The sequence below is a fragment of the Thermobia domestica genome, chromosome 11 (assembly GCF_964235325.1).
Source record: "Thermobia domestica chromosome 11, izTheDome1.hap1.1, whole genome shotgun sequence".
NCBI classification, from domain to species: Eukaryota; Metazoa; Arthropoda; class Insecta; order Zygentoma; family Lepismatidae; genus Thermobia; species Thermobia domestica.
Genome location: NC_137464.1, coordinates 252,237,145 through 252,251,739, shown reverse-complemented (window position 1 = coordinate 252,251,739; position 14,595 = coordinate 252,237,145). Strand labels below are relative to the sequence as shown.

General features: G+C 38.4%; 2 protein-coding genes across 3 annotated transcripts in view; one reads left to right on the top strand and one right to left on the bottom strand.

The window, feature by feature from the left end:
• The window catches only part of Adsl (adenylosuccinate lyase), a 647,432-nt gene that overhangs the window by 31,964 nt on the left and 600,873 nt on the right, over window positions 1-14,595 (top strand). The window lies entirely within an intron of this gene.
• The window catches only part of LOC145664929 (uncharacterized), a 257,404-nt gene that overhangs the window by 180,653 nt on the left and 62,156 nt on the right, over window positions 1-14,595 (bottom strand). The window contains exon 2 of one of the 2 annotated variants that reach the window (XM_081732035.1): window positions 4,545-4,593. The exons of the other annotated variant lie outside the window; for it this stretch is intronic. Coding sequence (XP_081588161.1) covers window positions 4,545-4,586 — 42 coding nt within the window. The 5' untranslated portion in view covers window positions 4,587-4,593. The remainder of the gene's footprint in view (window positions 1-4,544; window positions 4,594-14,595) is intronic. 2 annotated transcript variants of the gene reach the window in all.

Here is a 14,595-nt window from a genome sequence, read left to right as displayed (position 1 = left end):
CAAAAAATATCAATAAATAGATCAAGATATTTAGAATATTTGATGTATAATAAATATACATTATACACGATTAATGTAAAATAATCATTGAAATTAACAATAAAGCATAATTTAAAAAAAAGCATAATTAAACAAGAAATAAAGCATAATGTGGGTTGCTCTAACAATTAAGTTGTATGAAGACGAGAAGAAAACGAAAGCTGATTCCTTAACGAATTTCGTTGATCTTCTTTGTGTCTACAAAAACGCATTCCTAGAAACCTACAAGCTAGGTATCATCTCTGTGATTATATAAGTTTCTAGTGCTACATGTGAAAGGTCATTCTCTTCTTTGAAAAGATTAAAGACTTGTATACGCAAGTCAATGACTCATGATAGGTTGAAAAACTTAGTGTTACTTTATATTGGGAAGAAAATTGCTAAATCGTTAGATCTTTAACAAGTTCTGAATATGTTTGCTGCTGCCCACACGAATAGAAAGATCCTCTTCAAGTAGAGGCATGAACTTATAAGTTATTTTCTTTACCTGTAAAAGTGTATTTGCTTCCACTTAAGTCAACCAGCTACACATATTTTAAACGCCATGATTAAATAACTATTTACTTATATTAGAAATCAATTGCATTAATGAATCCTAGTTGTTTGAGGTACTAAATTCTTATATTTTCACTGTTTTCCAAAAGAAAATCATGAACAATAAAGATGGAAACATTCACGTTGAATACACACACACACACACACACATTATATATATATATATATATATATATATATATATATATATATATATATATATATATATATATATATATATTGGAGATGTCCCCCTCAAAATCCTCTTGGGCCCTTCATTGGCCTCCCCCTGAAAAAACTCTAGCTACGCTACTGGACACCATGCACAGAAGTAGAAAAATAAGCATTTATCATAAAAACACTAGCTGCAAGTGTTCAAAATAGATTTATGGTTTCTATAAAATCAATTGAAAATTGCTATTTTTAATTAGGCAGCTAGTGAAAAACAGCAGCTTTCGACTCCAGCCGAGTTTAAACTCAACCTAAACTCAGTTGACCAGTGAACTGACCAGACTGACCCGACCCGACAACCCGACCCGAGCTGATCCGATTGACCCGACCCGGTTAGCCTGACCCTACAACCCGACCCGAGCTCACCCGATAACCCGACCCGAGTTGACCTGACCTGACCCGACCCGAGCTGACCCGACCCGTTTGAGAGCACTATTCACGAGACGCCACTGGTCTCGCTACTATTTTTATTGCATTCTACACATACGATTTGGTAATGCGATTTTTTGTTAGAAGGCTCTACATGCAGTATTAGCTGCGATATAGACCTGGTACATTGTTATTGAATCACCCTGTACTTCATAGATATATTGTAGGTCTTTTAAGAAATCTTGACTGCACAATTTATTCTACATAAAGGGTAATCTTCTCTAAAATGTGGGATTATTTGTTTGCGCGCATCTACAAATCGCATTTCTTGTTACAGAAAATGTTGCAGCGCTGTGTTCGTTTCAATAACTTAAAATCATTGCGTATTTGTGAGCATGCATTATGTGTATCTTAACTATTTGTTACTTCAAAGTAGTAGTAATTTTAACTATGTGCAGGTAAATGTGAAAAATGAGGTTCTGTAGTAGGAAACTCTTTCATAATGATGCAGTTCCAACATTACTTGGAATTACTTATGGTCAGTGATTTGGAGTTACTGAAATTACGTCACTGAAAACTTAGGTTGGCCACAAGATTTTTGCGAAGTTGGTGCCAAAAGTGCTGGATGACGGGCAGAAAGAAGAACGACTTGACATTTCTTGTCAAAGATTTGAGCAAGTGGGGAGTGAAACGGATTTTTTTTTTGGATAACGTAATAACAGACGACGAAATATGAATGTTCCAATACGAGACTGAAAGCAAGGATAAAGTTTGGAGTGGCACACCAAGGATTCTCTGCGCCCCTAATGGTCAAAGATGTACGAGTCTACAATCAAACCAATTCTCATTGTCTTCTTTGATAAGTATGGAGTGGTGCACAAAGAATTTTTCCCTAAAGGGGATACTGCCAACGCGGTTTACTACGTGGAAGTTCTCAAACGCCTGCGTGTGATAGTCAATGGGCTACGAGCTGGAATCGCAAAATGCGGAAAGCTCCATCACGATAACGCATTGACTCACACTTTGTTCGTCGTGACGTTATTACTGGCTAGAAATACGTTATTGCTGGCTAGAATATGCGTGGCCACGTTGCCACAGCCACCGCACAGTCCCGATATGAGCCCAGAATACTTTTTTCTATTCCCCTAGCTCAAGTGAAATTCAAAGACCGCCAAAAGAAACTTGAGAAATCGCCGTTTTAACGATGTTTTGGTCATCCAAGCATAAACGGCGGCTGTTCTGAGGAAGTTGTTGGAAGCTGGTCTCCAGGGGGCTTACGCTGCGTGAAAATCGCACAGGTAGTTGTGTCGTTAGCTAAGAAGACTATTTCGAAGAATTTTTACAAGTTGTGCCAATCGGGTCAATATTTTTTTGTGGACCCAGTCTCATTACTTTTCGGATAAACCTCGTGTGAGATATAGTGTTGTCATATTCTTAGATGTCAAAATGCGGACGCACTTCCACCTGGTTAACTTGGTATGTAAATATAGCCTTATTATAACTAAAAATTGTGATGTACAATAGTGTGATAACCGTATAATAAACACAATATTAAGAAATAGTATCACGGTATTTGAAGATTTAATTACTGCAGAATAACAATACGTTGACAAAAACACGAACTGGGAAATAAGCCGACACAACGTATTCCGAGAGCAAGTGTTGTGCCAAGATACTGTAGCAGCCCCTACCGACCATTCCTTATTGTGTGCCTTACGACGATAATGCATTCGAGCTTACGAGGAAACGGTCGTAAGTGTAAACAACCGATTTTGCTGGGGTCGGGATATGTGTTACGGGAGACCAAAGTAGGAGATACGGGGTATTTTGGCTTTTGGGCCCATACGCAGAAATTTCCGAAATACGGCACCCCAAAGAGGCCCTACATGCTATAACTAGAAAGCGAATGACGTTACTTGTACACAATCGATTTGGCTGGGGTCCGGATATGTGTTACGGGAGACCAAAGTAGGAGACACGTATTTTGGCGTTTGGGCCCATACACAGAAATTTCCGAAATACGGGGCCCCAAAGTAGCCCTACATGCTATAACTAGGAAGCGAATGACGTTACTTGTTCACAACCGATTTGGCTGGGGTCCGGATATGTGTTACGGGAGACCAAAGTACGAGACACGTATTTTGGCTTTTCAGCCCATACGCAGAAATTTCCGAAATACGGCACCCCAAAGAGGCCCTACATGCTATAACTAGAAAGCGAATGACGTTACTTGTACACAACCGATTTGGCTGGGGTTTGGATATGTGTTACGGAAGATCAAAGTAGGAGACACGTATTTTGGCGTTTGGGCCCATATGGAGAAATTTCTGAAATACGGGGCCCCAAAGTGGCCCTACATGCTATAACTAGGAAGCGAATGACGTTACTTGTACACAACCGATTTGGCTGGGGTCCGGATATGGCTATTATAAGCCCAAGTCGAAGACATGTAGTTTTTCTTCCGACCAAACCTGACAGGGCGGCAAACTTTACTTCCGCCACTGTGCCCGGTTTCTGACAACACACGCCGTATCGATTAAATATTAATGTTCACTCTCCTCCACAAAAGTGTACTGCCCGGTTTCCACACATCCTAGCCATAGAAATACAAGCGAAAAACGCAAACATTCTTTCGCTCCGTTGACACCCTCGTGGTCAGCAGATCCCCCTCGACGGCTCGTGCCAGCTGAACATCTGTTCAGAATTGCATGGGTACCACATACACCAACATCATAGCCTTATTGAAAATCAAGCAATATCGGACCCTGTACATTCGACATTCCTTTTTGTGGGACCTAACAACAAACACAAGTCTCATACTTTTGGATATATTATAACATATCCCAACCCAAGCCATCATTCTGTACCAGTAACGTCATTCGCTTCCTAGTTATGGCATGTAGGGCTACTTTGGGGTCTCGTATTTCGGAAATATCTGGGTATGGGCTCAAACGCCAAATTACGTGTCTCCTACCTTGGTCTCCCGTAACACACATCCGGACCCCAGCCTACTCGGCTATGTACAAGTAACGTCATTCGCTTCCTAGTTATAGCATGTAGGGCCACTTTGGGGCCCCGTATTTCGGAAATTTCTGTGTATGGGCCCAAACGCCAAAATACGTGTCTCCTACTTTGGTCTCCCGTAACACATATCCGGACCCCAGCCAAATCGGTTGTTTACACTTAAGACCGTTTCCTCGTTAGAAAGTGCGGACAAATAGGGAATTTCGGAAAATCAATGCAAATGGAAATATTTGCCCTCAAAGTGTAGATATGTCCTCATAAATGCTGGCATATGACAATCGTAACGGGATGCAAGATATTGTACTCGTAAAGATAGAAAATCAAACTACTGTATATGAAACACTTACGAATTCGATGATTTTGAAGATTACTGTTAATTTAATCGCCATTGGACCTCTGAAAACGAAAAGAATAGTAATGTAAGTAGAGAGAGATAATTTAATAATATTGTTAGATTATTTAATTAGAAAGATTACGACTAGCTGTTAGATGCGTTTGTTGCTACTTTTTTTGGCAAATGACAAAGAAATATTTGGCAGTGGGTGGAAACTTGGGTCAGTGCAAAAGTTCATGCCGTTCTTCATAGGTTTGGCAACACTGCTGTGTGAAGTCTTGGTTTCTCGTTTTTTTTCAGTCGTTTTTCTTCAGTTTGGAGTTTTATTGTTGCGAACGGGAATTTGTATGTTGTTAAGGTGGATCGCCACCCGGAAGTCAATACATATTTTAGCTCATTTCCTTAACTACTGCGGAATGAAACGTTACATATTATAAATAGTGTACTATAAGACAGAGTCTTGTTTGAGCTACAGCACAGGACACTGATTCATTTGGTTGTGTCTCCTGATATCGAAAAATGTAACAAATAAAACAATATTTGATTCGTTTTACAATGAGCACACAAGATGGCACTTGCTGTTAGATCTTACTAGAAGTACTCAGTTTTATGAAATGTTTATTTGTATGTGAAAACTATTTTAAAGTAATGATCTTATTGAGAAATAGATATATTGTTTGACCGTTTTTCGTGTCATGTTTCATATTTTCTTTAAATATTAATTTACATTTAAGGAAATAGATTTTGAGATGAAACTTGCGCAGAACGCTATAATGCGTTGTTGCCGAATTTGTACGTTTACTGTAGTAGTCACAATAAGAAAATTCCTGGATTCTACCGTCGCAGTTCGAGAACCGGAATCGCGGTAAGGGTCGAAAACTAAGTTATCTAGTAAGTATCTAAACAGAATTCCATGATTACTCCCTTTATTATCTGGCATCAGTAAACACTCGACAGTATCTAGCAATACCGCAGTATTCAAGCTGCGTTTAGCATAGCACCGAGAACACCTAGCGATCCACCTTAACAGCTTGGTTTGGCCATTTTCAAGGCTAATCAGTATGAAATGTCAAGTAGAGAAAAATGAACACTTCCGACTCGTTTTACTCTTCGAGTTTAATCAAAGACCTAGTGCTGCAGAAGCTACGAGAATAATTTGTGATGTGTGCGGGAATGAAGCACTTGTTGAGACGAGGAAAGTTCGACTGATGTGAGGAACCACGTTTGTAAGACCTCCTTGTTTTGACGAAAACCGCTTGGTTCACGATAATTCTTGCCAAACAACGCGAGAATTGGCACGAATTATGGAATGTAATCACCAAACCATTGTGCGCCATTTGCTTGCATTGGATAAGGTGCACGCCCGTATAGGCCAAAATGATCACAGATGCGATTGCTGAACTTGGTTGAGAACAGCTTCCTCATACTCCATACTCATTAGACCTTTCCCCTTCTGATCGCCATATTTTCTGGTCTCTGTCTAACAACATTCAGGGACAAGAGTTTCGTGATGAAGCTTCTCTTAGCAACTGGCTAACAGATTTCTTAAACTAGAAACCACAACAGTTCTATGTACAGTAGAAGTTTTGAACTCTTACCTGAAAACTGGCAATTTGCCACTGATAAAGATGGTGATTCACTGTGAGTGAATGAATGAATGATTATTGATTTACGCCTACTAAATAATAAATAATAATTTAATACTACTTAATATCAAAGCATTGTAAAAACGGCACGAAGTTACACATCGACCCACATTAAATTGTCTTATTCTCAATTTTGCTTTCCAAAAGCTCAAGGCCTTTAAGTTTCTTGTGATGTGGAAAGAACACGGAAACTACATGCGGACCAGATTGTTTTATGACCTGACATTTTTTTCGGCAACACCATAACTCCGTTGCTATAGAATGTCTGTGGTTTCTGATTTTTTTTTTAAAAAAAGTGACAGGACATTTTTCACAGATCTCTTATGAACCTCTGCAGATATTGAAGCAAGTGGTAGTCTGACGATGTCCTATCCGGGCTACACGGTGAATAGATTAAAACTTCCCAGGCGAGATATCTGTCAAATTCTGACCAAGTGTTAAAGATGTACAGTATGCGGTCTGGCGTTGTCAGCGTCGTATACAAACCTTTCTGTCGACCAGTTCCACCTGATCATTTCGAATTGCTAGGTGCACTCGCGGTAATTATCCACAGTACACGTCCGAGTCTATCGTTCTGCCGAGTAGTAGCAGCTCGTGATAATGATGCCCTTCTAGTCTCACGAAACGCACAGCATATCCTCCCCGAGCGTTCAAATGGGATCTCACAAGTTTTGATTTTCAATAAAACTTGAGGATATTTTCACATTTTGGAAGTTTTTTTTTTTTTGTTTTGTTTAGTGTGGACATCGATACGGGACCCACAATGTTTTGGTTGATTCTTGTAGTACCCGAAAAGACGAACACAACGATACAAATAAATAAATAAAAATAAAATAAATCCGAGCTCGGAAACAGGAAAAATCGATGTTGTATCTGGAAAAGGGGAAGGGAATATATCGGGTCCCACGATGTTTTCATTAATTTCTGTAAGGACTCGACGAGACAAACAAAACGATACCAATTTTTTTAAATCCGAGCTCGGGAAATAACGAAGATCTCTTTGAATGTTATTCCCTGTGAATTTCCTCTCTCACATCCATTTATTCCCAACGTACAGCAAGCAGATTCCATTGGGTTCAGTTTCAAATCCTATGATGATATTGGACAACTGAGACACCTGTTTGGTTGATGAGCCGGCTGTACGGCTTCTTCGAAACCCCGGGTGATACAGTTCTTAGCTCAATGATTGGTCTTGGCATGACGTTAAAACGCATATTAAAAGTTAATTGTGTCAGGAATCGCTAAAGTCAGTATCCTAGTAAAATAGAAGCGCAACGCTGGCTAACGTAGTCTTGATACGCAATATATAAGAACTTTCACCCAATGAGTAAATGACAGAAAGTTATATATCGCATGTAATGAGTATGCGGTACAATTCTTCAATACACATATAAAAGAAATGAATATCAGTGTACAAAACAAGATAGGTTTACAGAATAAAACATATAAATGTATCGATTATTCCTGTAAAGAAATCAATTCAATTAAAACAAAAGGTAAATACATCACCTATCAAGAATGTTCGTTATACTAGTCACGATCGACCGTCGCAACCCGCGCCGGACATATCAAGACATGTCTCAACAGCACATTGTAGAATGAAGGTGTAGTTCGCGTGGTCGAAACCAAAAAAATGGATACCAAAATGGAGCAGCGAACGAATATGCTGTTCTGTTTCAAACTTGGAAAAGCAGTGAAAGAGACTCATGAAATGCTGACAACAGTTTACGAAGAACGTGCTGTCACCTTGAAATGTATTATGAGCATTTAAACGTTTCCGAGAAGTTCGGGACTCCGTGGAATCTTCCACATTTAAAAATTAAAGTACACACAAGTAGAAAAATAAGCATAAAAACACTAGCTGCAAATGTTCAAAATAGATTTATGGTTTCTATAAAATCAATTGAAAATTGCTGTTTTTAATTAGGCAGCTAGTGAAAAACAGCAGCTTTCGACTCCAGCCGAGTTTAATCTCAACCTAAACTCAGTTGACCAAAGTGAACTGACCCGACCCGAATAACCCGACCCGAGCTGACCCGATTGACCCAACCCGACCCGAATAACCCCACCCGATTTGACCCGATTGACCCGACCCGATAACCCGACCCGATTGACCCGACCCGAAAACCCGACCCGGGCAGACCCGACAACCCGACCCGAGTTGACCCGACCCGTTTGAGAGCACTAATTACCGTGAATGGGGATTACTTCGAAGAAGAGTAACTGGTGCTGTTTTAGGTACGAGAACAATCCATTCGAAATGTAGACACATTCTCCGAACTTTCACGACAGAGAGTGTATAATGAAATAACACAAATTTTCTATATTATTACGTAATTCAATCTTTTCTTTAAGTCAGGTTACTTTAAAAAAGTCAAAAGAAAAATGCGGTAATAACAGTTTCACAAGATCATAGAAATGAAATGTAAGTACTTTGTTATTCCGTTTGGTATTGTATTTATTATTTTGACTATAGTAGGTTAGTATATCATTTATATAATCAGATAAATAAGTGAGTCAGTCAAGAGGTTAGAATAGTCAGTTTTAAAATCTTAACTCTTGATAGAATTATTAACATTGATGCATAGCACATTCCAGGTTGTTACCCTCGTCAAATTTTTAGTTTCGCACAGGGCCGGCGCGAGGGGGATCGAGCCGTGCCACCGCCTAGGGTGGCAAGTCTAATGGGCGGCAAAATTTGAAAACGAAAAGAATACTATCAAAATCAAGTAATGTGTATATAGTGATTATTAACCACACAGGGAAAACCATGACACAGGAGAGGAAGACACACACAGGTGAAAACCATTTAGGTGAGAAACCAAGATTCGGAAGAGAATCAGCAGTAAGCAAACACCTAAATTATCTGACTGGAGATCAGAGCATAACAGGAAAATTTTTTCGTGTTATTTTAATGAACTCTTAAAATCAATAAGACGAAAATAGAAAATGTAGGTTTTAGAAATATTAAAGAATTGTCAACATAATATAAATGACAATTTAGGTAGTAACTAGATAACAATCAAATTATGTTAATCAAATATGATAATAAAATTAGGTAGGAATTAGATAGTAATTAAATTCTTGTTAGTTAGTTAATATTGATTAGATAGCTCAAGTCCTTTTTGTTTTTCTTTTCGTTCTTGAATTTTTTTGTTTTGTTTGTTTGTTCATTGTTGTTGGATGTTGAGTGTTGTGGTCTCGTCCTTCCCACCCTTTTCCTTGTTCCCTTTCTTCCTTCCAATTATCGCAAATAAAGGACGATGAAAAAGGCTAATGCGATGATGATAGCCCGTTTCGGTTAAAGTCTTCAGAAGCAGAAACTGAAGAGGCGGATCTGAGCATTATAAAAAAAAATTTAAAAACTCAAAATATAATTAATGCTTCGTCATAGGCCCACATAGAAAAATAAAATTGCGTTCACCTGAGAATGTAATTGAACTTAACTCATCCACGCCGCTGCAGAGCAAAAATTTAACGAGATATCTGTGGCTAGTAGTTTCATAATTGAGAATGAAGGGGAATGTTCTGAATTTCCTGAGTGAGTATTTTCCTGAATGTAAGATTTTCAGCTAGGGTGGATAAGATTATAAAGTTGTCTTTTATATATATATGTTCAGCAATGTTCTAACGCTTAACTTCAAGTACGCAAAAGGTACACTTCCACTTGAGACAGACATTTAGGTTCTAGCAGCGAGTTTTTAGCCAATTTACAAATAGTTCATTCCAAATATTGGAAATTGTACAGCATATTTTTTCTTGAGAAATATCTGCTAGAATCATTTGTGAAATTGCGCATGCATTACCGGATTTTCCCGTTTTCGATAGACAACTTCGTACTTACTTTGTGCTGGATAGATTGGGGACTACGTAATACGTACTCCCATGCGCAAAAAAAATTGCGCGCATACTGTAACTCATGATTTTTCGCAATTATTCCATTTTCCTTATGTTTATGGGTAAAATTCAGTTATTAGTAAGTGGAGATAATAGAAAGCAATCCATCTAAGGAGATATTTCAAAAAAATATAATAAAATAATAAAAATATAAGCAAAAAACAAAATTATGTTCGGTTTTGTGTATACTGGCAATAATGTTTTCGAGGGATTTTTTGCACAGCACAGCGCGATTGCAGAGGGAATAACAGAATTGGTATGGGGAGAGTTGAATCAAGGAACTGGAAAGTGGAGTAAAATATTGCATTTATTTTCTTAGATCTAGCGTGTAAATTGTCTGCCAAATATAAATTAGCTTCTGTAAGCAAGATGTTGCGCGGAAATATAGAAACAAAGAGAAAAACTGTTGTCTTAAGTTTGGAAGTGACATGCTCTATAGCCATGAGCATTATTTGTTAAGGAAAAGACAGGCACTAAAAGGCAGTCTGTGTGGTCAAGTGTTTTTCGTGGCGAACTGGTAATTCTTATACTGTTTTGACACCAGATTGAATCCCATCCGATCCCATCCAATTTTTTCTTTGCAAAACATTGTAGAAAGTGTATAATTTTTATGTTAATAAGAACAATATAATAAGGATATAACTTTTTGTTTCCTCTGATGACGTATTTATTTAGAATTAGTGTACTATTAGTAATAGCGATTGCTTTCAGTTTATGCTGTTGTATAGCTTCTTTTCATATCTTCTTTTCTTAAAAAAAAAACAAATTTGTCTCCTATAAAGTATGAAATATATAGAGAGACAGAAACAGACATCTTAGTATCAAACGCGATTTAGCGTGATGAAATAAACAAGTTTCCCGTTATTAAAAAAGAAAACTATAGAAAATTATTAAATTTGGTCTTCTTTAGGTTTTTAGCATGCTATATATATTCTTTATAAGACTATACTTTATAAGGCAAAAAGTGCGATCATACCCACAAATTTAGCTAGTGAGTGAAAGATGTTTTCGGCACAAATATTTTACAGATTTAGGTGCATGAAACACCAATAGGGTATGGTCTCGACCTTCGTTTATTCTACATTATTATCCGACATATCATAGCAGGTAAAAAGCAGCATCAATCGGCAAGAAGAACTGCAAGTTGTGGTCTTAGTCTGTTTTTGATGCTTCGATCGCCTAGCACGCCCGTCTATACCATGACACATACGTCTATCATTCAGTGCAGGCACGTATCCAACTTTTCTTTTCGGAGGGGGCTCACACGAATCCTCGTAAGGATGTAATTCTAACGTTTCAAAAATATCAATAATAATAATAATAATAATAATAATAATGTTCTGTATTTCTCTTAAACGTTTCTTACTTTTCATTTACGAACCGGTCAAACTGCATTCTAGCTAGTGCTCTCAACGGGTCGGGTCGAGTCGGGTTGAAGACCGACCCGACCCGACCCGTGATCCGATCTGATTGACCTAACCCGACAACACGACCCGAGCTGACCCGATTGACCCGACAACCCGATCCGACCCGACCGGACAACCCGACCCGAGCTGACCCGACCCGACCCGTTTGAGAGCACTATGGTCACGACACTAGGTGAACGCCAAAACGCACTCCCATTGGGAATTAAACCCGGACCACGTGTACCGTAGTCTTACACGTTAACCACTAGCTAGATAAAGCGGGGGATTTGTATATGCATCTTAATGAATATTTGGCACTTTTGAGGTTTGGTTATTTCTTTTTATAACTGATACCAGTGTCCGACGTGGGAGAAATTTATTTTTTTCTTGCTTTAGTTCTATGTGGCTAAATTTTTATTCAAGGTCAGTGTTCTCTCCTGCTGGGACGGCAGGGGGTCTTCTCGGAAGGCAGTAGCAAGAGTCCCTTGGCGGAGACAAAAGGAAATCGTTTAATTACAATGATAAGGGTTGAGGGAACGGGAGAACACCTGTGATTTTTTCCAACCCTTCAACTTTCATTCCAAAATAGGTTCTTATGGTTCCGGGACCCGCGCCACTTTGATTTTTCTTTCTCGGTAATTAAAACGTATTTTACAGTATATATAGTTGCAAGTAAGAAGATACATAATATGAATTTTGTAATTTAAAATTTAAAAATACAGTATGATAATTAATTATAAAGTACTAATTTTATTTCATCACTTTCAGCCCAACAAATGAAATTCAAACAATTCGCACTCTGGGTCTTGGTCATCAATACTGCGTCTTATTCTTTGTCTTGCACAGTCAAGTCTTGGTCCTGCATTTCGTAGTCTTGGTGGTCTTTCATGCTATACTAAGAGCCAAGAATGCTCGCCTCATCGGTACAAATGAAGACCAAGTGTGATTTTGATTATGGTCTTTCATACTATACGGAAAGCAAGAAAATAAGCTCATCGCTACTTCGTGATCACCAAAACAAGGCCAAGAGCAAGATAACTATGCACTTCGTCTTGCATATTCAATCTTTATCTTATTCTTGTGTCGATGTTCTTCGGGTTGGTGAAATAAAATGAAATATTCAGTTTAAGATCCCTCGATTCTGCACCGAGGCTAAGGGATATGGTGACCATGAGAAATGAATGCAATGGCGGAATGAAGAAAGTGGGAGGAAACAGGAGAACCTCGAGAAAGCCCACTACACGGCGTTTCTCCATCACAAAGCTCACTTACCACAAGCTGGGATCGAACCATGGACACCATGCACCACAGATGAATTCTCTACCACTGAGCTACCGCGGCCCCGCTTGGGCTTGGTCGTCCATATCCAATCTTTCTTTTGGCCTTTGCTTAAACAACTTCTAGTTTTGTTCTAAATCCAGACTCCATATTGACGTAGATATTAATATTACAGTCGATTGGTAAAATCAATCTTCCACATTTGAAAATTAAAGTACACACAAGTACAAAAAAAAAGCATTTACCATAAAAACACTAGCTATAAGTGTTCAAAATAGATTTATGGCTTCTATAGAATCAATTGAAAATTGCTATTTTCAATTAGGCAGCTAGTGAAAAACAGCAGCTTTCGACTTCAGCCGAGTTTAAGCTCAACCTAAACTCAGTTGACCAAAGTGAACTAACCCGACCCGAGCTGACCCGATTGACCCGACCCGAGCTGACCCGACAACCAGACCCGAGCTGACCCGACAACCAGACCCGATCCGACCCGTAACCCGACTTGAGCTAACCCGACTGACCCGACCCGACCCGTTTGAGAGCACTAATTCTAACACAAAGGAAATAAAAAAAATATTTTCTAGAGACATGTAAGGAAAACTGTCTGCTACGCATATCACATAAAAATAGCAAATGGCAATGAGTGTATCGTTCTAATACAGTATTATTATAAACAGAACGGAAACGAAATTGTAATCCCATTTAAAAGTGTTCTTTAACTCCACCTGGTATAAATGGCATTACGTTATATTCTTACAAATAACACTTCCCAAGTGTAACGCTCCGATTTTGATAAAATTTGACAGTTAGATACTACACATATAATAAATTAACACATGTTTTTATTTTCTGCGGATAAACGATTTTAGGGGGCAAAAACCCCCATCCAAAATTTTGAAAGTTGACGCCCAAAAGGCAAAAACAAGTGTACCAAAGTGAACGCAATTGTGGACAGATATGGCAGACGTAAAATGAAGGAATACGTGTTTTGTATTTTCCTGGAAAAAACGGTTAGGTGGGGCACAGACCCCTCCAAACCTTTGATCATGAAACATCAAAAGTACTACTAACAATATGTCAGATGTGTGTAAAGGACATGAAGAATTGCAACGACTTTTTGTGTATGAACAATACGCAAAAAATAAATGAATGTGTTTTTTTTTATTTTCTGCAGGAAAACGGTTCTAGGGGGCAAAAGCCCCTACTCAAAATTTTAAAAGTTGATGCCTGAAAGGCAAGAGGAAGTGAACCGAAATGGATGAAATTGTGCACAGATATTGTAGACATAAAATGAGGGAATACGGGTTTCGTATTTTCCTGAAAAAAAAAAAAAAGAAAAGAAAGATCGTTGAGTGGAGCACGGACCTTCTAAGCTGGTGATTACGAAATATCAAAAGTACAAATACGTATACGTCAGAAGTTCCTAAAGAATATGGAGAATTGCAACGAAACTTCGTATAGGAACAAAACAATAAATGAAATGTGTTTTAATTTGTACTGAAAAACAGTATTGGAGCCTAGAGCCCCTCCGAAAAATCGTAAATATTACCGTAAAAGTGCAGGAAGGAGTGGACCGAAGCAAATAAAATTGTGTGTAGATATTGTATAGACTGTATGTAAAATAACGACTCTCGTGTTTTTAAGATGTCCCTATCAATTTTGGCACATCAACAGCAAACAGGAAATTAATCGGCACGTGTTTTTGTTTATGCGGAAAAACATTGTAAGGGTTAAAGTTGCCTCGTGAAATACTGTAAAATACGCTATACTGTTTGTGCTTGTTGTTGATCTGCCAAATTTGAAGAAATCTGATGGAGACACTTGCGAAACACGAGAG